The sequence below is a fragment of the Chlorocebus sabaeus genome, chromosome 22, assembly GCF_047675955.1.
Source record: "Chlorocebus sabaeus isolate Y175 chromosome 22, mChlSab1.0.hap1, whole genome shotgun sequence".
NCBI classification, from domain to species: domain Eukaryota; kingdom Metazoa; phylum Chordata; class Mammalia; order Primates; family Cercopithecidae; genus Chlorocebus; species Chlorocebus sabaeus.
In genome coordinates, this window is record NC_132925.1 from 88,936,376 (window position 1) to 88,951,126 (window position 14,751).

The 14,751-nt window shown below is 37.7% G+C and overlaps 1 protein-coding gene across 5 annotated transcripts in view; it reads right to left on the reverse strand.

Moving 5' to 3' along the window:
* The window catches only part of DOCK3 (dedicator of cytokinesis 3), a 675,444-nt gene that overhangs the window by 492,566 nt on the left and 168,127 nt on the right, over positions 1 to 14,751 (reverse strand). For all 5 annotated transcript variants that reach the window (XM_073010128.1, XM_073010127.1, XM_073010126.1 and 2 more), the window contains exon 4: positions 185 to 240. In XM_073010128.1, the coding sequence (XP_072866229.1) occupies positions 185 to 240 (56 nt within the window). The remainder of the gene's footprint in view (positions 1 to 184; positions 241 to 14,751) is intronic.

The window sequence follows — 14,751 nt, forward strand, 5'->3', positions numbered from 1 at the left end:
ACAGATTAAAGTTGTCTGTATTTTAAGAAAACATTATTCCCTTAGAATTACATGATAAAGCATGTACATTTTTGCCAGGAAAACATGTCAATGGTATATTTTATACTATGAACCAAAAAGAAAAACAATCCTCCTCTATAGCCTATAAAAATTGTAAATAAATTTAGTAAGGCCAATTACTCACCCCCTATTACTGACAATTGCCTTTTTCAAGTGAATGTAATTTGCAGGAAAGATCCCCTGTAAAAGAGAAAATATTTCCCATTAGAAAAAATAAACTGTGATTAACATTCATATATACAAAAATAGCAATCAGATCTCAGCACAGAAACATAGTAGATCTCCTGCTACAGCAACCACTTTGCACATTAAGTATGCAGAGCTGTACAAAGTATATTAGGTAGGAATTTCATGGCCATATGCAATCAAAATCTATCCTCAGGAGACAACCATGATCTTTAGCACTGCAAAAATAAAACTTTAAATTTTAATTTTAAAAGAGTTATAGATTAGAGATGGTCCATCAATTCACTCTCCAGATATAGTATTATGTACAAAACTTGTCACATATCTCCAAAACTAATACCATCATCTAACCAACAACTTACAGATTATCTAGCTCTGAGCTGGAAAAACAATTCTCAGATTCTAGCTAACATTAATGTTCACAGGAGTGAATCAACTCGAGAACTTCTAAAATATGTCTTCTTTTACTCTTTCCAAAACTGTTTCTACTTTATTTACCATAATTTGATTCCAATCCCTAAAGAATAAGTAGCGTATTTAAAAAAAAAAAAACACGTCAGTTTTCCAATCAATGTTTCACCCCATCTCCTGATGTATAAAATGCTCTTCAAATAAAACATGAATGGCTTACAGGTTTGGTGGCTCATGCTTGTAATCCCAGTGCTTTAGGAGGCTGAGGTGGGAGGACTGCTAAAGGTCAGGAGCCCATGACTACTCTGGGCAACATAGGGAGACCCTGTCTCTACAAACAATTAAAAAGTTAGCCAGGTGTGATGGTGCACACCTGTACTCCTAGCTACTTGGGAGGCTGAGGTGCACACCTGTAGTCCTAGCTACTTGGAAGGATGACTTGAGCCCAGAAGTTGGGGCTATAGTGAACTATCATAGCACCACTGTACTCCAGCCTATGTGACAGAGCAAGAACCTGTCTTAAACACACACATACACACATACACACACACACACACACACACACACACACGTCCTAAATATTTTTTATACTCTGTGGCCCACACTACCACCAATAATCATCCCAATGAAGGCTATAAGCAATTAGACTACAGTAACAAATTCTGTGTGTTGGCTCATAATAAAAGAGCATATGCTAACGTAAACTCCTAATATGGGAGAATAGAGGGACTTAAAAAAGGATTTAAAATGCAACCGCATGTAACCATAGCTAAATGATGACTATTGTTTATCTGTTTTTAAAAAAAGGAATTGATAGTAAAAAGCTTTAAAATATACATGCTTAGCATACACTTCTGAGAAGATGAAAGAAACATACATTTCAGTTTTCCTCCAAATAAACACCTAGTGCATACCTAAAAACTCTGGAATATATATACATACATAACCAAAATAAAAATATTCTGAAAGGTAGAGAGAAGAAGGCAGATCAACTAGGGATTGTGGGAGACACAAAAAAACATAGTGGTGAATTCCCTAGTTTATCTTTTTGCATATATATCAGGCTATTTGAAAGTGAAGAAGCTGGAAACCTGGAAGCATCAACAAGCACAGACAGAAAGAAACTCCAACAAAAACTTGCTCTCTCTAGCCAAAGAACCAGGAAAAGGTCATCCTATTAAGACAGAAAACTTTTAAACAATAGCCACTATACTGCTGTCAAACAGCACCCCTTTCTGCCCCCAACTCCAAAAAACTGTGACCTAATCTCCACCCACACAAGCAAGGTCAATTGGAGATACTAGACTTTCACCATCATCAGGCAGTAACGAAGCACTCAGACCTATACTGGGGTAGCATAAGAGGTGGCTGGCTGTTTGGGGACCCGAAAACCTTCTCCAGTAGCTAGTAACAAGCTCCCACCACACAGTGGCAGTGGAGATTGCCTGGATGATCTGGACTTACACCCCTAACCAGCATTAATAGGACTCCCTCCATCAGCCTTCTCTGGCGGTATCAGAACTGCCCCACGGGACAGTTGGACTGAAAAAGTACATAAAGAAATAATGGTATACTAGTGAGGATGTGACGCAACCTCATTCATTGCTGGTAGGAATACAAAATGGTATAGTCACTTTAAAAGACGCTCTGGCAGTTTCATACAAAACTAAACATAGCCTTACCATATGATCCAGTAATTACACACCTAAGTATTTACTCAAATGAGATGAAAATTTGATGTCCATACAAAAAAACTGCATACAAAAGCTTATAGCATTTTTCTTCATAAATGCCAAGACTTTGAAGCAACTACGATGTCCTTCAACAGGTGAATGGATAAGCAAACTGTAGCACATCCATACAATGAAATATGATTCAGCAATAAAAAGAAATGAGCTATAAAGCCACAAAAACATAGGGAAAACATTAACTGCATATTGCTAAGTGAAAGAAATCAATCTGAAAGGCTACATACTGTATGACTCCACCTATATGATATTCTAGAAAAAGCAAAACCATAGAGACAGTAAAAAAAACACAGTTGTTGCCAAGGTTCCTAGGGGAAGTGGGAAAGGATGAACAGGTGGCACACAAGGGCATTGTTAGGGCAGTGAAACTATTCTGCATGGTACTATAACGACAGCTACATAACACTGTGCATTTGGTAAAACCCTTAGGACTGTACAACACAAAGAGTAAACCCTAATGTAAATAATAATATTAATAGTGTATCAATACCGGTTCATCCATTATAAAAAATGTTCCACACTAATGCAGGATGTTAATAATAGGAAAACTGAAGTGGGGGATGGAGAGGAAAAGCCTGTACTTTCTGCACAATATTTCTGGAAACCTAAAACTCTTTAAAAAATAAAGTCTAATTTGAAATGTAAAATTTAAAAAATGACACAAAACTTCCAAATTTGGAAAAAGACATAAAGGTTCAAGAAGTTGAATGAATCCCAAGCAGGAAGAAAACCAAGGAAATACACAACAAGTTACAACATAGTCATTTTGGAATACTATGGGAAAAGAAAAAATTGACAAGAGAGAAACACCTTACCTATAGTGAAAAAAATTATATTAATTATCAGCAAATTTTTCATCGAAACCATAAAAGATAGCAGCACCAGTCACAATAGCCAAAAGCTGTTTACAACCCAAATGACCATCACCTGATAAATAAATGAGCTGTTCATATTACTGAATGGTATATATCCAGCCGGGCACGGGGGCTCACAACTGTAATCTCAGCACTTTGGGAGGCCAATGTGGGGAGATCACCTGAGGTCAGGAGTTTGAGACCAGATTTGCCAGCATGGCAAAATCCTGTCTTTACTAAAAACACAAACATTAGCTGGGCATGGTGGCGGGTGCCTGTAATCCTAGCTACTCAGGAGGCTGAGACAGGAGAATCGCTTGAACTCAGGAGGTGGAGGTTGCAGTAAGGTGAGATGGCACCACTGCACTCCAGCCTGGGAGACAGAGCGAGACTCCATCTCAAAAATAAAAAAAAAAAAGAATCGTGTATACTTGCAGTGAAACATTATTCAGTCATAAAAAGGAATGTACATGAATGAACTCAGAAAACAATATGCTGAATGAAAGCAGACGCAAAAGACACCTATTACATAATTTCATGTACACGAAATATTCAGAATAGGCAAATACACAGAGACAGAAAGAAGTCAAATGGTTGTCAGGAGCAGGAGGATGAAACAACGTGACTGCTTAATGGGCTTGGAAGTTTCTGTTTGTGGAAATGAAAACGTTTTGGAGCATAATAACGGTGATGTTTGTAAAACATTATGAATGTACTAAATGTCACTCATGGTAAATGTTACATGTATTTTACATTCTAGATTTTTGAAAAATAAGTATAAAATATTTAAAATACAAATTCCTATAATTTTCACTGAAAATATAGAAGACAGAAGGAAGTGGCACATTTGTCAAATGCTGAAAGGAAAGCATTGTCAATCTAGAATCTTATACCTACCAAAAATACATTTCAGGCATGGAAGAGAAATCAAAACATTTTCAGATGAAGGAAAATGAAAATAATTTGTCACCAACAGAAATACCCTAAAAATAAAGGTGAAAGAAAATTCTCTAAGCAGAAAGAAAATGATGAAACAAAAAACCATGGAATTACACTAACAAGAAAAAAATGTAAGCAAATCCATGGGTAAATATAATACACTTTCATTTTTCTCTTGAATTTTCTTAATTAGATTTGATGATTGAAGCAAAAACTATAATACTAACATATGATTCTTAGTTTATGTAGAAAAATAACTGAAACAATTATATTATCAAAGAGGTAAAGTGATATACAAGAAGATAACGTTTCTATAATTTACTCCATTGGAAAAAATGACAACAACAGCTGACTATAAGTTCTGCATATATGATATAAGCCTAGGGATAACTACTAAAAGAGCTCTACAAACGAATACATTCAAAAACACTATATATCTAGACATGCGTACATGTGAAAATGGAATTCTTTTCAAAATTTCAATTAAACCACGAGAAGGCAGGACAAAGAAAAGAGAAAAATAAAAAATTATTTTATAGAGAAAACGGGAACAGTATATAATAAAATAAAATGGCAGACTTAAATCCTAATACATCCATAATTACATTAAATGTAAATTATATCAATGTACTCAAAGAGACAGTCAGAGTATACAGGTAGATATGACCAACCTATATGGAGTCCACAAAATAACTCATTCTAAATACAGTGATACAAGCTAGCTGAGTGTAAAAGGACAGCAGGATATGTTATACAAAAATTAATCAAAAGAAAGCAGTAGTTAATATCAGATAAAGTGGACTCCAAAGCAAAAAAGAAAAAACTACAAAACACAAAAAGATACCTTATTGGGGGGTGGAGCAAGATGGCCAAATAGGAACAGCTCCAGTCTCCAACTCCCAACGCCAGCGACACAGAAGACTGGTGATTTCTGCATTTTCAACTGAGGTACTGGGTTCATCTCACTAGGGAGTGCCAGACAATCGGTGCTGGTCAGCTGCTGCAGCCCGACCAGCCACAGGTGAAGCAGGGCAAGGCATCGCCTCACCTGGGAAGCGCAAGGGGAAAGGGAATCCCTTTTCCTAGCCAGGGGAACTGAGACACACAACACCTGGAAAATCGGGTAACTCCCACTCCAATACTGCGCTTTAAGCAAACAGGCACACTAGGAGATTATATCCCACACCTGGCCGGGAGGGTCCCATGCCCACGGAGCCTCCCTCATTGCTAGCACAGCAGTTTGCGATCTAACCGCAAGGCAGAAGCAAGGCTGGGGGAGGGGTGCCCGCCATTGCTGAGGCTTAAGTAGGTAAACAAAGCCACTGGGAAGCTCGAACTGGGTGGAGCTCACAGCAGCTCAAGGAAACCTGCCTGTCTCTGTAGACTCCACCTCTGGGGACAGGGCACAGCTAAACAACAAGCAGCAGAAACCTCTGCAGATGCAAACGACTCTGTCTGACAGCTTTGAAGAGAGCAGTGGATCTCCCAACACGGAGGTTGAGATCTGAGAAGGGACAGACTGCCTGTTCAAGTGGGTCCCTGACCCCTGAGTAGCCTAACTGGGAGACATCCCCCACTAGGGGCACTTTGACACCCCACACCTCATAGGGTGGAGTACACCCCTGAGAGGAAGCTTCTAAAGCAAGAATCAGACAGGTACACTTGCGGTTCAGCAATATTCTATCTTCTGCAGCCTCTGCTGCTGATACCCAGGCAAACAGGGTCTGGAGTGGACCTCAAGAAATCTCCAACAGACCTACAGCTGAGGGTCCTGACTATTAGAAGCAAAACTATCAAACAGGAAGGACACCTACACCAAAACCCCATCAGTACGTCACCATCATCAAAGACCAGAGGCAGATAAAACCACAAAGATGGGGGAAAAGCAGGGCAGAAAAGCTGGAAATTCAAAAAATAAGAGCGCATCTCCCCGGCAAAGGAGCACAGCTCATCGCCAGCAACGGATCAAAGCTGGACGGAAAATGACTTTGACGAGATGAGAGAAGAAGGCTTCAGTCCATCAAACTTCTCAGAGCTAAAGGAGGAATTACATACCCAGCGCAAAGAAACTAAAAATCTTGAAAAAAAAGTGGAAGAATTGATACCTAGAGTAATTAATGTAGAGAAGGTCATAAACAAAATGAAAGAGATGAAAACCATGACACGAGAAATACGTGACAAATGCACAAGCTTCAGTAACCGACTCGATCAACTGGAAGAAAGAGTATCAGCAATTGAGGATCAAATGAATGAAATGAAGCGAGAAGAGGAACCAAAAGAAAAAAGAAGAAAAAGAAATGAACAAAGCCTGCAAGAAGTATGGGATTATGTAAAAAGACCAAATCTACATCTGATTGGGGTGCCTGAAAGTGAGGGGGAAAATGGAACCAAGTTGGAAAACACTCTTCAGGATATCATCCAGGAGAACTTCGCCAACCTAGTAGGGCAGGCCAACATTCAAATCCAGGAAATACAGAGAACGCCACAAAGATACTCCTCCAGAAGAGCAACTCGAAGACACATAATTGCCAGATTCACCAAAGTTGAAATGAAGGAAAAAATCTTAAGGGCAGCCAGAGAGAAAGGTCGGGTTACCCACAAAGGGAAGCCCATCAGACTAACAGCAGATCTCTCGGCAGAAACTCTACAAGCCAGAAGAGAGTGGGGGCCAATATTCAACATTCTTAAAGAAAAGAATTTTCAACCCGGAATTTCATATCCAGCCAAACTAAGTTTCATAAGTGAAGGAGAAATAAAATCCTTTACAGATAAGCAAATGCTTAGAGATTTGTCACCATTAGGCCTGCCTTACTAGAGACCCTGAAGGAAGCACTAAACATGGAAAGGAACAACCGGTACCAGCCATTGCAAAAACATGCCAAAATGTAAAGACCATCGAGGCTAGGAAGAAACTGCATCAACTAACGAGCAAAATAACCAGTTAATATCATAATGGCAGGATCAAGTTCACACATAACAATATTAACCTTAAATGTAAATGGACTAAATGCTCCAATTAAAAGAAACAGACTGGCAAACTGGATAAAGAGTCAAGACCCATCAGTCTGCTGTATTCAGGAGACCCATCTCACACGCAGAGACATACATAGGCTCAAAATAAAGGGATGGAGGAAGATTTACCAAGCAAATGGAGAACAAAAAAAAGCAGGGGTTGCAATATTAGTCTCTGATAAAACAGACTTTAAACCATCAAAGATCAAAAGAGACAAAGGCGGCCATTACATAATGGTAAAAGGATCAATTCAACAGGAACAGATAACTATCCTAAATATACATGCACCCAATACAGGAGCACCCAGATTCATAAAGCAAGTCCTTAGAGACTTACAGAGAGACTTAGACTCCCATACAATAATCATGGGAGACTTCAACACTCCACTGTCAACATTAGACAGATCAACGAGACAGAAAGTTAACAAGGATATCCAGGAATTGAACTCATCTCTGCAGCAAGCAGACCTAATAGACATCTATAGAACTCTCCACCCCAAATCAACAGAATATACATTCTTCTCAGCACCACATCACACTTATTCCAAAATTGACCACATAATTGGAAGTAAAGCACTCCTCAGCAAATGTACAAGAACAGAAATTATAACAAACTGTCTCTCAGACCACAGTGCAATCAAACTAGAACTCAGAACTAAGAAACTCAATCAAAACCGCTCAACTACATGGAAACTGAACAACCTGCTCCTGAATGACTACTGGGTACATCATGAAATGAAGGCAGAAATAAAGATGTTCTTTGAAACCAATGAGAACAAAGATATACCAGAATCTCTGGGACACATTTAAAGCAGTGTGTAGAGGGAAATGTATAGCACTAAATGCCCACAAGAGAAAGCAGGAGATATCTAAAATTCACACTCTAACAACACAATTAAAAGAACTAGAGAAGCAAGAGCAAACACATTCGAAAGCTAGCAGAAGGCAAGAAATAACTAAGATCAGAGCAGAACTGAAGGAGATAGAGACACAAAAAACCCTCCAAAAAATCAATGAATCCAGGAGTTGGTTTTTTGAAAAGATCAACAAAATTGACAGACCGCTAGCAAGACTAATAAAGAAGAAAAGAGAGAAGAATCAAACAGACGCAATAAAAAATGATAAAGGGGATATCACCACCAACCCCACAGAAATACAAACTACCATCAGAGAATACTATAAACACCTCTACGCAAATAAACTAGAAAATCTAGAAGAAATGGATAATTTCCTGGACGCTTACACTCTTCCAAGACTAAACCAGGAAGAAGTTGAATCCTTGAATAGACCAATAGCAGGCTCTGAAATTGAGGCAATAATTAATAGCCTACCAACCAAAAAAAGTCCAGGACCAGATGGATTCACAGCTGAATTCTACTAGAGGTACAAGGAGGAGCTGGTACCATTCCTTCTGAAACTATTCCAATCAATAGAAAAAGAGGGAATCCTCCCTAACTCATTTTATGAGGCCAACATCATCCTGATACCAAAGCCTGGCAGAGACACAACAAAAAAAGAGAATTTTAGACCAATATCCCTGATGAACATCGATGCAAAAATCCTCAGTAAAATACTGGCAAACTGGATTCAGCAGCACATCAAAAAGCTTATCCACCATGATCAAGTGGGCTTCATCCCTGGGATGCAAGGCTGGTTCAACATTTGCAAATCAATAAACATAATCCAGCATATAAACAGAACCAAAGACAAGAACCACATGATTATCTCAATAGATGCAGAAAAGGCTTTTGACAAAATTCAACAGCCCTTCATGCTAAAAACGCTCAATAAATTCGGTATTGATGGAACGTACCTCAAAATCGTAAGAGCTATTTATGACAAACCCACAGCCAATATCATACTGAATGGGCAAAAACTGGAAAAATTCCCTTTGAAAACTGGCACAAGACAGGGATGCCCTCTCTCACCACTCCTATTCAACATAGTGTTGGAAGTTCTGGCTAGGGCAATCAGGCAAGAGAAAGAAATCAAGGGTATTCAGTTAGGAAAAGAAGAAGTCAAATTGTCCCTCTTTGCAGATGACATGATTGTATATTTAGAAAATCCCATTGTCTCAGCCCAAAATCTCCTTAAGCTGATAAGAAACTTCAGCAAAGTCTCAGGATACAAAATTAATGTGCAAAAATCACAAGCATTCTTATACACCACTAACAGACAAACAGAGAGCCAAATCATGAATGAACTTCCATTCACAATTGCTTCAAAGAGAATAAAATACCTAGGAATCCAACTTACAAGGGATGTAAAGGACCTCTTCAAGGAGAACTACAAACCACTGCTCAGTGAAATAAAAGAGGACACAAACAAATGGAAGAACATACCATGCTCATGGATAGGAAGAATCAATATCGTGAAAATGGCCATACTGCCCAAGGTTATTTATAGATTCAATGCCATCCCCATCAAGCTACCAATGAGTTTCTTCACAGAATTGGAAAAAACTGCTAAAAAGTTCATATGGAACCAAGAAAGAGCCCGCATCTCCAAGACAATCCTAAGTCAAAAGAACAAAGCTGGAGGCATCACGCTACCTGACTTCAAACTATACAAGGCTACAGTAACCAAAATAGCATGGTACTGGTACCAAAACAGAGATATAGACCAATGGAACAGAACAGAGCCCTCAGAAATAATACCACACATCTACAGCCATCTGATCTTTGACAAACCTGAGAGAAACAAGAAATGGGGAAAGGATTCCCTATTTAATAAATGGTGCTGGGAAAATTGGCTAGCCATAAGTAGAAAGCTGAAACTAGATCCTTTCCTTACTCCTTATACGAAAATTAATTCAAGATGGATTAGAGACTTAAATGTTAGACCTAATACCATAAAAATCCTAGAAGAAAACCTAGGTACTATCATTCAGGACATAGGCATGGGCAAAGACTTCATGTCTCAAACACCAAAAGCAACGGCAACAAAAGCCAAAATTGACAAATGGGATCTAATTCAACTAAAGAGCTTCTGCACAGCAAAAGAAACTACCATCAGAGTGAACAGGCAACCTACAGAATGGGAGAAAATTTTTGCAATCTACTCATCAGACAAAGGGCTAATTTCCAGAACCTACAAAGAACTCAAACAAATTTACAAGAAAAAAACAAACAACCCCATCAAAAAGTGGGCAAAGGAGATGAACAGACATTTCTCAAAAGAAGACATTCATACAGCCAACAGACACATGAAAAAATGCTCATCATCACTGGCCATCAGAGAAATGCAAATCAAAACCACAATGAGATACCATCTCACACCAGTTAGAATGGCGATCGTTAAAAACTCAGGAAACAACAGGTGCTGGAGAGGATGTGGAGAAATAGGAATACTTTTACACTGTTGGTGGGACTGTAAACTAGTTCAACCATTATGGAAAACAGTATGGCGATTCCTCAAGGATCTAGAACTAGATGTACCATATGACCCAGCCATCCCATTACTGGGTATATACCCAAAGGATTATAAATCATGCTGCTATAAAGACACATGCACACGTATGTTTATTGCGGCACTATTCACAATAGCAAAGACAACCCAAATGTCCATCAGTGACAGACTAGATTAAGAAAATGTGGCACATATACACCATGGAATACTATGCAGCCATAAAAAAGGATGAGTTTGTGTCCTTTGTAGGGACATGGATGCAGCTGGAAACCATCACTCTCAGCAAACTGTCGCAAGAACAGAAAACCAAACACCGCATGTTCTCACTCATAGGTGGGAACTGAACAATGAGATCACTTGGACTCAGGAAGGGGAACATCACACACCGTGGCCTATCATGGGGAGGGGGAGGGGGGAAGGATTGCATTGGGAGTTATACCTGATGTAAATGACAAGTTGATGGGTGCTGACGAGTTGATGGGTGCAGCACACCAACATGGCACAACTATACATATGTAACAAACCTGCACGTTATGCACATGTACCCTAGAACTTAAAGTATAATAATAATAATAAATTTTTTTTAAAAAGATACCTTATTTAATGACACAGGATTAACCACCAAGACATAGCAATTATCAATGTGTATGCACCAAACAAAAGCTACAAAATATATGAAGTAACACTGACAGGAATAAAAATAGGTAAACCCACAATTACAGAGAGGTATAGAACTAGACAGAAAATCAGCAATGATAAAAAAAAACTCAACAACACTAACAACCAACAGGATCTAGCAACAGTCATTGAATAGCCACCTAACAAAAGCAAAATATACTTTCACTTCAAGTGTGTACACCAAGTACACATACCAAGAGGACATACACCAAGAAAGATCATATCTTGGGGAAAAAAAACCGTAAGATTAAAAGAAATGAAATCGTACATGGAATATTTTCTCCAACCACAATGCACTGAAACTAAAAATCGGTAACAAAAAAAATTTTTCTAAACGTTTAGAAACAAAACAATATACTCTAAGTAATCCACACAAAAAGAAATTCTCAAGGCAAATAAAAAATCACACCAAACTGAATGAAAATGACAATATAATATAACAGAATTTATGGAACACACATAAAGCAGTGCTGAAAGGAAATTTTATGACAGCTAAATACACATATTATTAAAGAAGAAAAGTTTCAAATCAGTAATCTAAGCTCCCACCTCAAGAAATTAGAAAAAATAGAGAAATATAAAACTGAAGCAAGCAGAAAGAAGGAATACAATGTAGAAATCAATAAAATTGAAAACAGAAAAGAAACAGAGAAAACCAATGAAATATGAAGCTGGTACTGGACAATATATATATAATCAATTGATTTCCAGTCAGGCAAAGAAGAAAATAGAGAAGATGCAAATTATCAGTATCAGGAAAGAAACAGGGTATCATTACAGATCCCACAGATATCAAAATGTTTATTTTAAAAATACTATAAAAATCTCCACACACATCAATGTGACAACTTACAGGAAATAGACCAATTCCTTGAAAAACACCAACTACTACAACTCACTCAATCTAAAATAGATAATTTGAACGTCCTATATACTATTAAGAAATTTTAATTTATATTTTGAAAACTCTTAAAAACTCTGCAGCCCCAGATGGCTTCACTGCTAAATTCTACCAAATGACTGCAGAAGAATTATCTCTAATTCTACCAAATCTCTACCATAGAATAACAGAAGAGGGCCAGGCACAGTGGCTCACACCTATAATCCCAGAACTTTCAGAGGCAGAGGCAGGAAGATGGCTTGAGCCCAGAAGTTTGAGATCAGCCTAGGCATTTTGTAGAAACCCCATCTCTATTAAAAAGTTTAAAAATTATTCAGGTGTAGTGGCATGTGCCTGTAATCCCAGTTACTTGGGAGGCTAAGGTGGATCACTTAAGACCAGGAGTTCAAGGCTGCAGTGACCTATGATCACACCACTGCATGCCAGCCTGGGTGACAGAGTGAGACCCTGTCTCTAAGAAAATTTTAAAAAGAATAAAAGAAAACAATATTCTTCAATACATTTTTAAAAGCTGGTACTACCCGGATACCCAAATTGAACAAAGACAATATAAAAAAATCACAGACTAATATTCCTCATGAATATACGTATAAATATGCCTAATCAATTATTACTACATATAATTCAGTAATATGTAAGAGTTAGGCATTGTGAGGGTTATTCTAAGGATGCAATTCATCTTCAATATTCAGAAAAATCAATGTAATCTACCACATTAATAGTTTAAAGAAAACAATCATATAATCATATCAATGCAGAAAATAAATATGACAAAATTCAACACATATTCATGATAAAAATAAAATTCTTGGAAACACCAAAACAGAAAATTTCCTCAACCTGATAGAAAGCACCTACAAAAAAAGCTACAGCTGGCTGGGAGCGGTGGCTCATGCCTGTAATCTCAGCACTCTGGGAGGTCAAGGTGGGCAGATCACTTGAGGCCAGGAGTTCAAGACCTGTCTGGCAACATGGTGAAACTCCATCTCTACTAAAAATACAAAAATTCACCAGGCATACTGTAGTCCCAGCTATTTGGGAGGCTGATGTGGAAGGACTGCTTGAACTCAGGAGGCGGAGGTTGCACTAAGCTGACATCATGGCACTGCACTCCAGCCTCAGAGACAGAGCAAGACTTCGTCTCAAAAAAAAAAAAAAAAACCCTATAGTTAACATTAATTAGTGGTGAAAGAATGTATATATTTTCCTCCCAAGATCAGAAACAAGGCAAGGTCCACTTTCAACACTCGTATCAATATACTGCTGGGAACTCTATCCAGTGCCATAAGGTAAAAATGTAAAAAGTAAATAAAAAGCATACAAGATTAGAAACAAAAAAAATTAAAATGCCGCCCAGAACAAGAGAATTCTGAAAGGTTGCAGATACAAATAAACATACACAAATCAATTATATTGCTATATGCTAGCAATAAATTCTGAAACTAAAAACACAGCACCATTTACACTCACTCAAAAAGAGTGATTTAGTTAGATATAAATCTAACAAAACAGACACACAACTTGTACGTAGAAAACTAAAAAACACAGATAAAGATATCAAATATCATACTATGCTTATGGAAGACTCAATAAAAGGATGCAAATTCTCCCAAATTGGTAAAAATGTTTAATATGATTCCCATAAACATGACTTATATGGAAAGGCAGAGAGACTAGAAGAGCTAAAAATAATTTTGAAAAAGAATAAAGTGAAAATAACAGTCTACTTGATTTTGAGATTTATTATATAACTAATCAAGACTGTGCAGTATTGACAAAGGAATTTACATATAGATCAATGAAACAGAGAACCTATAAACAAACCCATACAAACACATGCCACTAATCTTCTATAAAGATGCAATAGCAATTTAATGGGAGAAAATAACCCTTTCAACAAATGATACCAAAGCAAACGGACATCCATAAACAAAACTATAACCCTCAACCTAAGTTTAAAACATTCTATAAAAGTTAACTTAAGATGGATCACATCTTAATTGTAAAACTGTAAAACTTTTAGAAATATAACACAGAATAAAAATTTCAACTTCTAGGGTTAGCCAAAAATCCACAGACTTGACACCAAATGGACAATCCATGAAAGGAAAAATTAACAGATAGGAATTCATCAAAATTAAAAACTATTTCTCTGTTCAAAAAAAGAAAACCGTCAAGAGCATAAAAGGACACGTTACAGACTGGAAGAAAATATTTTCAAACCACACATCTGACACAGACTAGTATCTAGAATATGTAAAGAACTCTTGCCCCTTTCTATGCAGTCAAACTGAGCCAGCATCTGGGCCCATCATCAGGCCACACCTTCCTCAGTCACGCCCTCTGCATCCTGATCACTGACGACAACTAAGTGAGCTAGCTTCAGCAGGATCCAAACATTCTGCATACCAAAAAAAAAAAAAAAAAAAAAAAAAAGCGCTTCCTGAGGAAGTGAGTGGAGAACATGGAGTCTAAAGTATTATCTGTTATTTGCAAAGTTGAATCAGAAGAAAATACCAAGGAAAAAACTAGAGTAGGAAAGTAAAGGAAAACA